Below are 15,184 nucleotides of genomic sequence, written 5' to 3' on the forward strand. Positions count from 1 at the left end.
TCGTAATTAAACGGAAGACGGCAAAAGAGTACCCGGAGAAGAAAATAAAAAAGAGGTCGAAGAAGGTTGACAACCATTAGGCCTGGGTCAAGGTCCTTACCAAATGTAAGGCTGTTTTGGTTCGCTCTCGGACATCAAGATCTGGGTCCTCTTCTAAGCGTTTCAACCGGTCCATCACCCCAACCGAGAGCAGTTTGTATGCTCGCTCACGGCAGCCGTCTCGATCACTCGAGTCATCCTCGTATGTGAGATTGATTACTACCCATACACAATTTGTCCGCACATCCCGGTTAGCGTGCTCGAAGTACCCCATGAGATAACGTAAGAGATCACGGTGTGAGACCAAAAGTTGGCGGTGCCACGGGAGGCTAGCGGCGAGGTGGATGATCACATACGTGACTGCCACCAAAATCTCTGTTGGAACTTGGAGAGCTCTGTGGGAAGATGATTCTCGTTTATGTGGTACTTGGATGGTGCGAGGCCGTAGTTTATCCGCCAGTGCATCCAATATCAGATCCTGCCCGATCTCCTTGAACAAATGATCAATCATCTCGGATGCACCCGGGCCACAAACAAGATTACGCAAGAGATCAAAAGTCTGTTCCTGTACGGCAATATCATCTTGGCGTGCTTGGGTAGTTTGATCGAGGTCCCCATGGAGCGCAAGTTTGCGACGCCGGCTAACATCGGGGAGGAACATCTCTAAGCTCATCTTAGACGGCGGTAAGGTATCGGTCATTTTCATATCCTCATCGCGTTCCTGTGTGTCCTCGACAGGATTCAATAGATCCACTTGTTCGCCTGCGGAGTTGGCTCGACTCATGCCCGTTGAGATGCCGCTTTCCATCTCATCATCCATGCCTCGTTTAGCTAGAGCACTAGTTGGGTCTTGCGTTATGATTTGCTGGATCCACGTAGGTCCCAGGCCATTAATGACTTTCATCTTGACATCGTTGGTCGAGTTATAAGCCACATGCTTCAACGCCCAAAGTGATTCAATCCGGAGCTTTGTGTTCGTAGAATGTGCATGCTCGCATAATGTTGGAAGTATCTCTGCGGATATAATTGCCTGGAAAGCATTAGTACAACCTCCGCGCACCGAGCCAGTGTATGAGCTTACCTCTTTCATTGGGCTAAAGTCCAGCGCAAGATTACATATAACTGAGGTTGCTGCAATCTGCACTTCAATATCCTGGTGCCGAATCAAGGCGAATAAAGGAGTGGCTACTCCAGCGTCAATCAGACTAGTCCTTAATACGCTAACCGAGCGAGTGAGCATCCGTGCAGCACCACAAGCTGCTAATAGGGTGGGTGTAGGATTTCCATCAGCAGCGGTGTTTTTCGGATTCGATGTATCTCGAGGATCGTTCGGGCACGGTTTGAGCGAATCGATGATATAGGGGACTACCCCATTGTCACAGATAGTCTTGCGGTATTCATCCTTGAAAGGTACCAGAGCGGCCAAGGCCTTGAGAATGTTCTCCCGGTATCGCATGACATGACAATGAATGGGAGAATATCCTGGAGGACCCAGCATACACTCTGCTGATTGTGTGCAAGTAGTCTCGACCTTTCCCCCGCCATCGACATGCCACATCGGTTTGGCGTTCTCTTGAATTGGATTATAGGTTTCCTTCAGGAGCTGAGACAGTCGTTTAATAGCACCTCCATCGACTGCATGCTTCTGTAGCTCTTGATCGTCGATAACCAGTGTAGCAAGCACCGCCGGGGCTTCCTCTTTCAGACGGTCAGTGGACAGAATTAGTCCTCCATACTGGACACCATCATCGCCAGTTATTTCATAGTCCTTATCAAGCATCCGGATAAGAATTGGAATCAACAAGTAACAAAGCATAGAGACTCGAAGCTTCTTCGTTAGACCTAGACGGTAAAGAACTGTGACCAGACGTGCTGCCATCAACCGCACCATGCCACACTCGGCACGGATGGTATATAGAAGCCAAGGGACGATAGCATTCTCATCGTCATCGGAGTTCGGTGCCTCCAAGATCGAGAAGGGGGTTGGGAATGAATGACTATGCCGGCGTTGGGGTCCATGTGGCTGACCAAGGGGTGGAAAATTGGTAGCACTAGCAGAAGCTTTTCCTTGAGACAGTGGAACCGATGGTAGGAGATGCTCGAGGGGGCTGGCCCCGGCGTGGCGTGGCACAGCTGAGCCTGAAAAATATGTCGATCCCCACGGGCCTGTCTTGATATCAGAAGGGGCAAATCCAGGCACCTGCTTGGGGAAAACAGTCACTATTCCGGGTGATGAGAGAAAATGCTCTGCACGCCATTTAGAATGTTCAATGATGACTGTGGTAGCACGAAGGATCGGAGCCAGTTTGGCACTTGAAGGTGCAGAGGGAGGTAGAGAACCAAGAGAGCCAGACTCCTGTAAATGTGCCTCCGCACCTGGAAGTACAAAGCCCTGAGCAACGACGAACGATGCTACCTTCACAGCTAGCGCATCCAACACGCCACAGTCGGCCAGGATCGCCTTATGGGTCTCCTCTGTGCAAAGCTTTCCGATAAGGGCCGCAGCAAGCTCAATGGATGCCTGCGCATGATAAGTGCCATACTCCTGCCCGAGAATACGTGACAGGCAGCTGATATGTTCGTCTGAGAAGAGCAGATCGGCTAACCGTGTATCTTTTGGCCATTGCTGTTGGCTTTGCAGTGGTAGCCGATCCGCGATGTTATTCAGGGTTCGCAGGATGGGGAGAACGAAAGATTGAGGGCAATCGGGCGATGATAATATAGACAGGAGGATTGAGAGTATACCGCTAGACAGGATAGGGGAAAGGAAAGCTGCACCGCCTGATTGAGAATGGTCATCAGTTCCTGAGCCAGAGCGAAGGACGGGACTCCCAGTGAGAGAGAAATACCTTGTGCTATACTACCAAGTACTATAATTGCCTGTAGACACGTTTCATCTTCCTCTCGATTGCGACTCGATGGGTGTTGGCTTTTGGTCGGCCCATTGAGCTCGGTGTTCTTCCCGCTAGTCTGCCTGGAGGCAAGGACCTTGGCTAGTATGGGGATTATACCCCACCGGATCCAGGCTTCTTTGCGTTGATCATGGCCAATTGTCTCATTTTTAAGGGTTCGAAGTGCTGAAGCCTGCGACGATAAGGAATCTGCGCTTTGAAGTTCTAGAAGTATCGGAGGTGTTGAAGCGCGAGTCATGGTCAGAAATCACCGCCTCCCGTGGGAGGATGTCTAGCAGACCGCTTTGGTAAATAAACGAGTTAAGTAGTGAATGAAAAGAATTAGAATACGGGTGGAATAGTCCGAGGGGGATTAGAAGGGGAGGGGGGAGATAGATGTTGCCGAAACGAAGTGTTGATGCAGGGGAGGGGTTTTGTACAAGTAGCAAGGTAAGTCGTAGCCGGCGATGGTATACGAATGAATGGCGTCTAATGAGCAACTAAGTACATACAGTACCTAGCGTATGGAGGGGTCGTTATGTACTATTATTGTAAGATAACGCAAGAGGAGCTAGGCGAAGACTATGGGAACAGACAATGAAGAGAGAATGAAGCGATGTATAACGGTAAACCCTCGACACCGATTCAAAGAAGCTGGCATCCGACCGATTTCCTTGTATGAGATGTTGCTGCTGGGAGCTTCCTTTAAGGTTAGCGTTACCCTTACTGGAGTACAACATTACAGAAAGTAATGCCGATACCGTCGAGTCACCGCTTTCGGCTCCCCAGGTCATGTGATGTCACTCGTCCAGGCGGGGGTTCAGTTTCCCCGAGTTCCGGATATGGGCCAATGTCAGTTTCATCATGTGATTCAGCCTTATAGCAGCAGCCTTTACTGACGGGCGGGTTGATCGAAAGGGTCTCACTTTCACTTTTAGTATTCTTCCGGGAGTGTTCACCGTGAGACCAAAACCCTGTACTTGACCCTTTACCCGGTGTTGGTCTGAGGGGCGTTATAGGCAAGGTATCAGTGTATATTGCAGAGATAGATGTTGAACCTGCAGATTTAGGAACGGAAGGTCGCTCCTATAGTGGCATAAGATTCCTCGATCTGCTCTTTGCACCTGACCCACGGAAATGGCATGGATGGGATGTTTTTTATACGAGGATGAACTATCCCAAGCTCTCCTGATATTCTACGGTGTACGGGGTTCGTCGGGCAGAAATCCGGTGTCCATTTTTACCCCTTAGTGCGTTGCGCTTATTGAATAGATTTTCTGGTGGTACTCCGTACTGTACACAGTGTACAAATGCATGACAGTCCTGACCATCGCGGGCCGGGAACTCAATTGTATCAGAACGGTAACGTTCCTTATCCGTCTTGGATTCTAGCCCTTGTTGAAGACCTCCGATTGGATAATTGTAGAGAAAATCGTTGTGTCTGTGACAGATTTCCTGATTTTTGCCTGAACAATTTCTGCAGCTTTACCTGTATTGTTGGAGGGAATTTTTTTCTCTTTCTTTCTTTCTTTCTTTCTTTTTTTTTTAAGTATTTTTTCCTTTTTACTTTTTCTCTTTCTTTTTAAATTACCTAAATATGCCCCCCCGTTAATTCCTTTCCCCCTCTTTCCATCTTCTTTCCTTGGAACAGTTTCTATTGTTAAAATAGTTGTTCCTCATCGCTTCCTATATTCAGCTTCTTCTATAGAGCTGAAGCCCCGCAGATCACGATGCGCCAGGGCACGCGGCCATTCTTAGCAGCAGCAGCACAAGGTTTCGCAGCGTCTGCCAACCCCGTTGCACGTCGTTCAGTCGTGCGCCCACGTGGTGGTATCGTTGGGCGGAGATGCTAGTTTCATCGCCCTCTCCCTCCTCCGCCCTTCGCCCTTCACCCTCCTCTCCTCCCACTCGCCCTCATCCCTCTCTCTCGTCTCCTCCTCTTCCTCGTCACTCGTCAACGAATATTTCACATAACCAGCATTATGAGCCTGCCGGTAACCCGACAGCTGCGCCCGGTAGTCACTTCTCTCCTCGTTCTTCCCGTGTGGCTATCGAAGAGCTTCGTTCAGCTCTAAATCGACACACCGTTGCCTCGCCCCCTCCGGGGCCCTCAGGGGATCTCCCTTGCGGTCGCATGTCCGCTGGGCTGACCTCCCTTGGGGGCGGAAACAGCACTGCCGCGTCTACCGCTGAAAGCGCCGCCGCAGCCGCCGCCGCCGCCAATACCAACACAAATCCTTCAGGTGCCCCTTGTTATACCCACAATAACGGCCCTGCTGCTGTAACTCAAGCTCAGACCTCCGCTCCCGCTCCCACACAACATCCCGTGGCCGCCTCAATGCCCGCTCCAAATAGCACCGGCACAGGGTCTAATAAGCGTAACAGTCCGAACGACCCTGTCGCTAATGGTGGGCTTGCAAGCGGGATCGGGAGCACGGATTTAGAGGGCTCGCAATCGAAGCGGCTGCGTCCCTCCAATCCCACAGTCAAGTTGCTGCCGGCTCAATATGAACTGGCTGATCCTCGGGATATCGTTGTGCTAATCTCCAGCATGCTGATGGAACTCATTCGATTCAATGACAAAATCCCGCTCCACCAAGGTCGACTGACTCGCTTTCACTCCCGATCTCCCCCACGGATTTCCGTCAATGACTACCTCCAGCGATTGACCACTCATGCCACACTTTCACCCCCGATCTTGCTGAGCATGGTGTATTATATCGACCGTCTTTGCGCTCTTTATCCAGCATTTACCGTCTCTAGTCTCACCATTCACCGATTCCTTATTGCCAGTGCAACAGTTGCGAGCAAAGGACTGAGCGATAGTTTCTGGACGAATAAGACCTATGCTCGGGTGGGCGGTATAAGTATGACGGAGTTGGCTCTTCTTGAGTTAGAGTTTCTATTCCGCGTAGAGTGGCGCATTGTTCCTCAGCCGGAAGTGCTTGAAGACTACTACCAGAGTCTAGTTGAAAGATGTGAAGGATACGAGATCCTACGCGAAACTTGAAGGAATGAGTTTCGTTGCAACATATGCCTTCTATTTACCATTTGCTCGACCTAGATGAGGTTTGAGATTACTTGCATAGCATGCAGCAGCATTGGTCACCGTTTTTAAAATTCTATGAAGGGGGTCAGCGATATCCCCTGTTGTTTTAGTACATATTACGTTAAAAGAAAAGGTACAGACAGATGCCTGTGCTAGTACATAAATCCAAGTGTGGTGGAGGATCTTTTTTTTTTTTCTTTTCTTTCTTTTCCTTCCCCCCCCCCATTTCTTTCATGTTTTCGGTTCATTTATTTGTTGTTTTTCTTCGTCGCATCCATTTCTTTTGCTATGTTTTCAGGCTGTATATCGAGCTATATTGGTGTTATTGTGACCGGCGTCAAGGAAAGTACCTACTATAGCACTGTACCTACTACCCTGAAACAATGTGTGCATACGACTAGGGTACTTAAAGCTGAATCTTACTGGTCGTGCAAATCATAGTAGTGTTTTCATCCAATCATTATGATTAGGCTGATCAATCCCGAAGGCCGTATAAAATGATGACGCTCCTCCCTGCCTCAGGCGATAGACCGGCTAGTCTCGAAACAGCTGAGGATAGGGCTTAGGTCATAGGGTACAGGGTTGCTGCGATCCATGGAAACATGTCGATCTCGACTTCTCTATCAGTCCTTCCGTCAATGGAACCCGGGCGATCAGAAACAATGCAATTTCCGCCGTTGCAAGGCCAGAAACATGCTGTGAACGAAGTTTGTTAGCTCCTACACATTATTCTTCTCTGAGCAGCCCAAATTCCCCGTCGCTAGCAAGTCGATACCCCGCGACCCAAAGGATTATTTCAAAACATGTACGACCCAATGGATGTACAAGAGATACTCCGCGGCGTAGAGCCACTTCCTGGAGAGGTAATCCCTGTCAGAACTGTTCAAGAGGCGCGACCCCGTGAAGAATTCGGTTCGTTTCCCCACCGGCAGGGTGGAAACTGGCGGCGCAATTAACAATTCCCAGCGGATGCATATGTAGCAGAAATCAGCGTGAAAAGTGCTTCGAAAGTGATAAAGTAATCTTTTTTTTTTTTTTTTTTTTTTCTTTTCTTTTTTTTTTTTTTTTTTTTTTTTTTTTTTTTTTTTTTTTTTAATGATTTTTTTTGATCGCAACTTTGAAACAATCACTACCTGGGCAGTACATTGACCGGTAGTAAACAGGGCTTTGGATAGTGCCTATCCTCGCGATCCTTCTCGTCCTCTGAACCATCTTCGACGCTTCGCAAAGCATACCCAGCTACCCGATGGCCTACGATCCACCCTTATAAAGGGAGAGCCATCGACACAGACCATTTTCACTCTGATTACACCTCCTTTACCCGAAGCAGAAACACTTCAGAAGCTATTGGCTCCTTTTGCGCCACCATCAGAAATCCCGTCCGAGCCGACTGAGGAGGTAGGGAATATTGAACTCCAGACTATTTGCGTCCCACTGGAGCCACCCTTGACGGCTGAACAAGCTGAGAAATGGTCTAAAACCATGTGGCCTGTCGTCTTCAACCCTGCGACCCCTAGAGCTACCCTTGCGCCACCTCCTCAAACCTTGAACCGTGTTCTTGACTCCATCAAGCCGAAGGCAGGACGCTATCTAGCCCTGGCGCGCAAGGTTGCCGATGAAGCAGAGGTTTCTGGACTAGGACGCAGGGTTGGCGCAGTGGTTGTCGATCCAGAACTCGAGGCTCAGATTGGTGCGACCAACGAGAATGTAGGAATCCATTGGGCCGATGCCATTGTGGCTGTTGCAGGTGACGTACGATACGCACGCCGAGAGGCCGGAGCAATGTCAGAATCAGAACGACAGCTAGGTGCAGGGCCCAATCCCAATGTGCAGAAGTATAATTCAGACGTAGAAGGCGGACCGGAGCTACACGCGCTAATGCGCGCCGCGGACTTGGTTGCTGATGGGAGACGTAAACAAGATGGAAACGAGTCTAACGAAAATATACCTTTAAATCGATTAGAGGAGTTTTTCCTTTCTCAATCGAACGTCTCTCATTCCGAGCTATTGGCTGACTCCGATGATTCATCGCCTGTGCCGGGAAAGTATCAGAAAACAGATACCGGAGCCATCCCCAAATCTAGCGACAGTTTGCGAGAACCCCGACTTCGCTCGCGTGCTCAAGGCGGCTACCTCTGCACGGACCTTGACGTGTACTTGACACATGAGCCTTGCATTTGTTGCTCGATGGGCCTTCTTCTTTCGCGGTTTCGAGCGGTTATATTTCCCCGACAAGGACGGATGATAACAGGAGGTCTGGCATCGGAACCTGTCATTGCACCAGTCCCAGTGTCGGACCCTGCGGACGAGAACTCTGAAATAACGCAGGATCAGAATCAGCACGAGTCAGAAGATAGAAAGCCCATTGAGCATGCCGAGCCCCAGTCAGGCCGGTTGTACTATGGATTGCACTGGCGGAAAGAATTGAACTGGCGGGCTATGGGATTCGAGTTCGTCGAGGAGGGAGTCACAGAGCAGAGTGCTGAGGAAGGCCTGGCCTTTCACGCATAACACCTACACAAGATTAGAAAACAGCATGTACTATATAGACCTCCGGAGACACGATCTACGAATTAGGGAGGGACATAGAACTTAAATCCGATGACAGTATCAATGATAACCGCTATATACAACCAAATGCTCGAATGCTTCCTCGCTATTGAAACAAATCCTCAGGAATTAATAACTCACAACCTCCCAATCTCAAGATCCAGCTCTGCCCATCATAGACTAGCACACCCTCAAACAAGCGTCACATAAATCTTAGCAATCCGCTGATCCACATGAGCACAAGGCTTGATTCCCTTCCCATCCTCATCCACCCCCTCCTGGTCCCTAATATTAAGCTGGGCAACAATCTCCCCCCGAAAGGGAGCAGGTGGGTTCGACCAAACCCCAATAACAGCATCATGGAAGCATGGAATCTCAATGCCCTTAAAGCCCTTACTAGCCGCATCGCGCATCAGCCAATGCGCCGTCCGTTTCATCAGCCCATACCCCTCGTAATCGGCCCTCGTCGAAGTTCCATTCCTCATCAACGTCCCCTCATGCGTCGTCACCTCACCACGAGAATCGATGTCAACCAGCCGTTGCAGCACCTGGGGGAATAAAGGCAGCACTCCGAACAGCGGCTTCAACCGGTCGAGATCTAGCGGATTAGATCCGTTGTAGCTCATCGCTACCGAGACCAGTGGGAAGTCCATCTGTTCGATGAGCTGTTCGTTGGTTGCGGTCTCATCGTTCAGGTCCCAGTGGAGTTTACCCCCGGTTTGCTCGGACGAGGGCAGTTTGTACTTGTATTCCTTGTCGAAGACGCCGTAGGAGAGGCCCGAAGCGATTTGGTGCGCGATTAGGTACTCGCTGCCAAGGAAGCCTTGGTAAAGGCGCCTGGTCTTGTCCGTCGGGTAGACGTTGGGCCAGATTGGTGAGCAGAAGACATTGCTGTGGATGACGATTGCGTTGGCCCAGTCTTGGTGTTCGGGACCGAGTTGGCGGATCTCAAATCGGGGGGTTAAGCTGATGGGGCTTGACATGGTGCAATATGAATATCCTTTAAAAGGGAGAAGCAGGTTGGAGGATGGGTTTGAGAGTGTTTTGGTTCGTGGGGGGTTCAAGCGGAGGAGGGGCCAGGGTTGTACTACTAATCAAACCCATGTAAGCTGACGGTGTTTACGTACTATCGGTGGTACGGTCTTCGTACAATAAAAGGGAACCCTTCATTTACCGCGAAGTCAGGTTGTTGGCCTAGAGTTTGGAGAGGCCACGTTCGGATAGACTTGGTGTGAAGTGGGTTTGATCCTAAGAGAAACCAAGGGGCAAAGACGTCTAGAATCACGCAGAATTTACATGACTGAAGCCAAATCTACACCATCCAGGTCAAAGACAAAATCATTAAAAGTACCATTCGCCTAATATGCATCAATCTTGTCATAGCCATTGCTCGTCTCAGCCATAACAGCCCTTTGTAGAGCTAACATAGGTATGCCCAAGGCCGCCCACCAATAATGTCCTGACAATGTCAAGATGGAAGCACTATCGTTTTCTCTTTTTCCATTTCTTTCTTTTTCATCCATAAGCCATTGCCTTGCCATATGTCGATATCCGAGGAGTCCAGGCACGAGAAACCTCATAAATTAACTGGCTGTTCTCTCTCTCTCCCTCTCTCTTTTCTGTTTCTTTTTCATTGCCCACAGATATCACCCTCCTTTCTGCCATTAAATGCATTAAATATGCGTGACTATCATAAGACAAACCAAAGGTAGTGAATTATTCAATTGCGGCCTCGTACGACGGCATCAAAAAGTGCAGCAGGTGAGTAGATCACAGATCTAGCCACGGAGCTCTCGAGCACGGCGCGAAAGGAAGGGGATTTTGCGAATAACAGGGTCATGTGGTGCGTTTTTAGCGACAGACATGTACAAGATATCCAGTCGCTGGAGGAGAATATCCATGATCCTGGGTGCAACTTCCCGAATGTCCAGATCCTAAAACATGTCAGCAAGATCCGTATGCGTTAATACTTTTGTACATACCATAGGATTTACTGTCTGCAGAACAACTTCCAGCCACTTAAGGCGTTCTGCAACATTTGTTTGCAGAGAGGAGGTGACCGCAACTCCAATGGAAAGCGTCACAATAGGGGAGAGGCCGGTTAAGTAGGCTGGGTCTAAGCTGATGAAGAGGTTGTCAAATAAATCTGCTTGCTGGTTGGATTGAAGCCACTAGTTGCATAACGATAAGTAATCTCTTCGAAGTATGTTGAAACGGGTACAAACCTTGACTGAACCCTCTTCGAATCTGCCTTGGCTCATTAACCGAGCAATCTCAGCTAGTTCTGCGTCCTCGGCAGACTGTGTCTCGCTAGGTGTAGCAGCCATGGCGCTCGTCGGCTGTTGCGAAGCTTGTCTGTCTCCTTGCTGACCCACGTCGCGATTAAGCTTCAAAACCTCATTCTGGAAACTAGTCTGCGCCGCGGCCATTGAAGCCACTGTATCTGACAGACCACGGACAAGATTAGTGAGCTGGTCGATCTTAGCGGCATCATTCTGACGTTGAACTTCGTATTGCCTGAGATGTGCCTGTAGTTGCTTCTCCATGTCGGACCCAGCCTTCTCTACAATACGTGTAGAAAGAGTCTTGAAAGCTGGCGTGACCGTGTGTTGAACGGCCTTTGATATTTCGGCTTCAAGACCAGGCAAAAGCTTCTGACCCACAGCTTCCGACAGGGCCTTCACAATTTCAGGTTGCTGGATAGCACGGGAAACAGTGTCAGGCAGAGCCTGGCGTAGTTCACGAGGAAGGGAAGCCCCTATCTGTTGACCGACAATATTATCCAATTGTTTACCGACAGCTGCCGATGTTAGGTTTGCCAAAGCAGGTACTACTTCCGACCGGATGCTGCCCGAAACGATGCGTGCGAGATTCTTTTCGACGTTGTTAGAAAGAGTGTCAGAGACCAACCGCAGAACTTGATCTTGCTTGGCTGCGGAAGCCGCATCCCAGCTGCGTCGCTCTTCGTCAAAGCGTTGGTACAGTCCTTCAAGTTCCCGACCAAGGCTCTTGTTAAATTCAGCAGACACACCGGTTTGCAATACCTCCACGTGTTTATTCCAGATGTCGCTCGGCTCGACGCCACTGGCATTAACCGGCGCAGCACTGGTTGTGATCGATTTTGACACATCTCCATTAAGCTGTTCAACAGCAGCCTGAGCCTGGGTCGCGGCTGCAAGGCCCTCACTTGAGCTAGTGACGGAGGGAGCATTCGTTTCTTTTGCTTTAACTGGCGCTTCAACAGGAGTTGTACCCTTCTTTTTCTTCTTCTTTTCAGGCTTCTCCCCGGCATTGGATTGAGTTGCGGACTCAGCTGGCTCTTCCCCTGCCTTCTTCTTTGGAGCGGGCTTACTGGGGGACTGGGTCCTTGAAACAGTAGCACTAGCCACAGCGCTGGCTTCGCCGCCCAGATCATGGGTCTTCCTAGCAATCTCCTTAGGAGCTGTCTTGGTTGGAGTGGGCGCAGCGTCACCATTGATGGAAGGATCGTCCGTTACATACGCCGGAAAAGTTTGAAGCTCGGAGATGTCAATAAGTCCTTGCTCCAAGGCATTAACGGGTCGGATGATCTTGTTATCGGAGCTCCAACCAAGGTCTTCCTTCTTGATGTTCAGGCAGGTTACTCCCCGGGAGTGCATAACGTAAAGCTCAAACAACCCGTTCTCCTCTCCGGCTGTTTTGTTGATTGGAAGAAGGTCCAGACTCCGCAGCTGACCCTTCGAAGCGAACGAGATCTCTCGAATGCCGCTCATGCATGCAGTCGATTCTGGTTTGGGAAGACTGCCATCCTTTTCACCTGAGCGTTTGATGAACGAGGCCTGGGACATGGACTGTAAGTTGTATCTGGGTGCGGACAGATGAACAAAATATATCGAGTTGCGTGTAGGATGTCCAACAACGATGATACCGGATCCGGGGTGATATGCGACACTACAAATAGCATCTGACTCGTTCTCATGAGGGAACTTAAGCTCCTGCACAGCCTTGCCTAGCCCAATATCCCAGAGCTGCAAGGTGTGATTCTGCTTAAGACCAACTAAGACGTAACGAAGAGCCATAGACTTCACATAAGGGCGCAACTTGTCAATGAAAAGCACAGATGTTGGCCACGACTTCTCAGCAGGAGAGCCGGTTACAAAGGTGTTCAATGGGACGCGGACTTCTGAGGGACTGGGTCCGGTAGCGAAGAAAGAGGGGTTATTAACATCACGGATGTCCCAAAAACGGAGACGACCTGTTTTGTCTAGAGAGGCAATAACAGTGTCATCGTCACTAAACATGAAGTCCTTGCCGGCCTTGCCAGTAGAGATCTTCAAGGCACGCTCTTTGAAAAATTTCTCTGTATTAACGGTACGCTGTGTGCCGGAGACACCGTAACTGAAGTTTGCCGCAGCTTGCGGAGAGATCACGTAGATGTTTTTGCCGCGACCAATTGCGAAGAATCCTGGATGGCGAGAGCTCCGTTTGGCACGCGTTTTCAGCTGGCCACCCGAAGTATTCTCATCTGAGGCTGGGAACGGAGGGAAGATGAGACTCTCGCTTTCCAAAGCATCCATTTCAAAGAGGTCCTTGTCTCCATTCGAAATCAATGCCCAGTATACAGCACCACTAACGCCGATGCCCAGGACCGCCTGTTCGTCGGATGTACCTGTCGTCGTCTGGGAGGTACAGACAGCGACATTAAACACACGATCGCGGGTGGAGCGGAACGCTTGTTTGTCACTTCCATCATCCTGACGGATTATTCTCATACCTCCATTCTTTGCCAGGGCATAGACGATGTAATCGGAGGTAGCTGAGGTCAGCGAGCGATCCAATTGGTCGAACTCCTTCTTCAGTCTTGCGATATCCATGATTCCATCATCACGAAGAGTAGTAAGATTTTCAGAGTCTTGGGCCTTCACGGAGATGGAAATGAACGGCTTCAAGGGGAAATTATGTACCGGCACGATACGCTCCTCTTCCTTCTGGGCGCTATCTTCAGCACTCTCCCAGCTATCAGCTAAAGCATCACCGCCGCTATTGTTGGAAGTCTCCTTCACAGCAAAAGTATCAGCAGTAGTATCCTTGATTGATCCGGGATTTCCATTCTCCTGGGCAGCTTCTCTGGCTTCAGCAGCGGTCTCCCGAAGGTGGCTGGCGATCGACGACAGGGTCTCTTGAGTGTCTTCTTCCCGAGTCATCAGCACAACTGGCTTGCTCTCTTCCTTGGAAGCTTTGGCGACCGCTTCATCAACGTCGCGAACGATCTGGCTGACGAGGTTATCAACTACCTGGGACACAGCCTCCTTCTGCTCTTCTGCCAAGCTCGGAGACTTGGCCCGCGCTACCTCCTGAGCGGTCTCTTCCTTGGTGATGAGTTTCTTGCTTCCCGTGGCCTCTACGGCAGGGCTCTCACTCCGAGACTTCGGCTGGGGAGTTCCCTTGCGAGGAGAAGCAGCGGCAAGTTGATCGAAGGGGTTGACGTATGTGAACAAGGTCTCCTTGCCAGAGGGAGAAGGCTTGGCCTGATGAGAGGCGAGAGCATCCGGTTTCCCGGTCATGATCTCCTCAGGGGGAGAGCCTAGAGCCAGAGACTCCTCTACAGCCTGAACAGAGGCTATCGTAGGGTTTCCCGAGATAATCTCGGTCATAGGAGACTCCTGGGGAGAAATAGAAGTCAACGGCTGAGAAACTGGCTTCACCAGTCCCTCAGAAGCTTCTTGGCCTGGATTGGGGCGGTTGAGCAAGCGAAGCAACATCTCCTGGGTGTTCTCGGCGGTGGGAACAACCGAGTTTTCACCAGCAGTGACGGCGGGTCCAGGTTGACCAAACTGCGCACCAGCAGGCTTGACAGGAGCCGTGGCTCCCTGTCGGCCGAAGAGAGTAGCAACAAGATCGGACGCGGAGATGTTTCTCGCGTGGAACTTCGTAGCCTCTGGGCCAACTTCGTGACTGTGAGACGGCTTCGGCTGTTCCAACGCGAAAGGCGATGGCTGCTGGGAAGCCGGAGATGCTGCAGACGGGTTGAACTTCAGCAGATTAAGCAGATTGGCAGCACGATCGGGATTCTGGGGCATCGGCTGATGCTGCTGGGGAGGAAACATCTCCCCACGCGACGTTGGAGCATTAGGACTGAGTATGTCCGAGCCATGGTGAGGCGGAGTATTCACTGGGGAGGGACTGTGAATGGTGGACGAGACCGATGGGTGGCGGTAACCATGTTGTTGCAGCTGGGGATGAGGAAAGCTCTGCCCATCATAAGGTGGCTGCTGGGGGCGTAATCCGGACAGGTACTGCTGAGGGTACTGCATGGGAGCATCCTGGCCAGGCGTATTCGACGGAGAAGGACGTGGCCTGATGCTCGCGAGCAGAGCCTGGAGATCATTGGGGGTGGACATTTCTGTCACTCGCCGCGGTGAAGGCGACCTCCAACCGATATCCAAGCTCCAACAACGTACTTTTCACGAGCTCTCTTTCGAGAGCCAAAAGGAGAGTAAGCAGTAGAATCTGGTCTGATAAAAGAATGAGATACAAATGATAAGAGACAATCAACCGATGAAACGAAGCCAAAGGACCGACTATTATACAAGAATTGAGGGAGGAGGGAAGAAGCTCAAGAAGGAAGAAGAACAGAAATCATCAAACGAGAAGAGGAAGCAAAGGCCCAATGTGG

The 15,184-nt window shown here is 50.4% G+C and overlaps 5 protein-coding genes across 5 annotated transcripts; 2 read left to right on the plus strand and 3 right to left on the minus strand.

Moving 5' to 3' along the window:
• Positions 1–16: 16 nt before the first annotated feature.
• On the minus strand, positions 17–3,337 carry BDV38DRAFT_168912 (armadillo repeat protein). The gene is made up of 3 exons (XM_032051921.1): positions 2,889–3,337; positions 1,121–2,820; positions 17–1,069 (listed from the first exon to the last, which is right to left on the minus strand). The coding sequence occupies exons 1-3, from the start codon at positions 3,187–3,189 to the stop codon at positions 77–79; spliced, it is 2,994 nt and encodes a 997-aa protein (XP_031910086.1). The 5' UTR covers positions 3,190–3,337; the 3' UTR covers positions 17–76.
• Positions 3,338–4,660: 1,323 nt separating this feature from the next.
• On the plus strand, positions 4,661–5,940 carry phoB (regulatory cyclin phoB; the record flags this gene model as incomplete). The annotated part of the gene is made up of 2 exons (XM_032057744.1): positions 4,661–4,713; positions 4,743–5,940. The coding sequence occupies 2 exons, from the start codon at positions 4,661–4,663 to the stop codon at positions 5,938–5,940; spliced, it is 1,251 nt and encodes a 416-aa protein (XP_031910087.1).
• Positions 5,941–6,361: 421 nt separating this feature from the next.
• On the plus strand, positions 6,362–8,605 carry BDV38DRAFT_168998 (putative tRNA-specific adenosine-34 deaminase subunit Tad3). The gene is made up of 3 exons (XM_032051923.1): positions 6,362–6,891; positions 6,946–6,997; positions 7,143–8,605. Exons 1-3 carry the CDS (start codon positions 6,783–6,785, stop codon positions 8,488–8,490), a joined length of 1,509 nt encoding a protein of 502 aa, XP_031910088.1. The 5' UTR covers positions 6,362–6,782; the 3' UTR covers positions 8,491–8,605.
• BDV38DRAFT_168960 (uncharacterized protein) lies at positions 8,606–9,791 on the minus strand. Its single transcript, XM_032051922.1, has one exon. It carries the CDS (start codon positions 9,510–9,512, stop codon positions 8,721–8,723), a length of 792 nt encoding a protein of 263 aa, XP_031910089.1. The 5' UTR covers positions 9,513–9,791; the 3' UTR covers positions 8,606–8,720.
• Positions 9,792–10,208: 417 nt separating this feature from the next.
• BDV38DRAFT_169013 (uncharacterized protein) lies at positions 10,209–15,071 on the minus strand. The gene is made up of 3 exons (XM_032051924.1): positions 10,755–15,071; positions 10,512–10,682; positions 10,209–10,463 (listed from the first exon to the last, which is right to left on the minus strand). The coding sequence occupies exons 1-3, from the start codon at positions 14,907–14,909 to the stop codon at positions 10,308–10,310; spliced, it is 4,482 nt and encodes a 1,493-aa protein (XP_031910090.1). The 5' UTR covers positions 14,910–15,071; the 3' UTR covers positions 10,209–10,307.
• Between the last annotated feature and the right edge of the window lie 113 nt (positions 15,072–15,184).

This window comes from Aspergillus pseudotamarii (assembly GCF_009193445.1).
Source record: "Aspergillus pseudotamarii strain CBS 117625 unplaced genomic scaffold BDV38scaffold_58, whole genome shotgun sequence".
NCBI classification, from domain to species: Eukaryota; Fungi; Ascomycota; class Eurotiomycetes; order Eurotiales; family Aspergillaceae; genus Aspergillus; species Aspergillus pseudotamarii.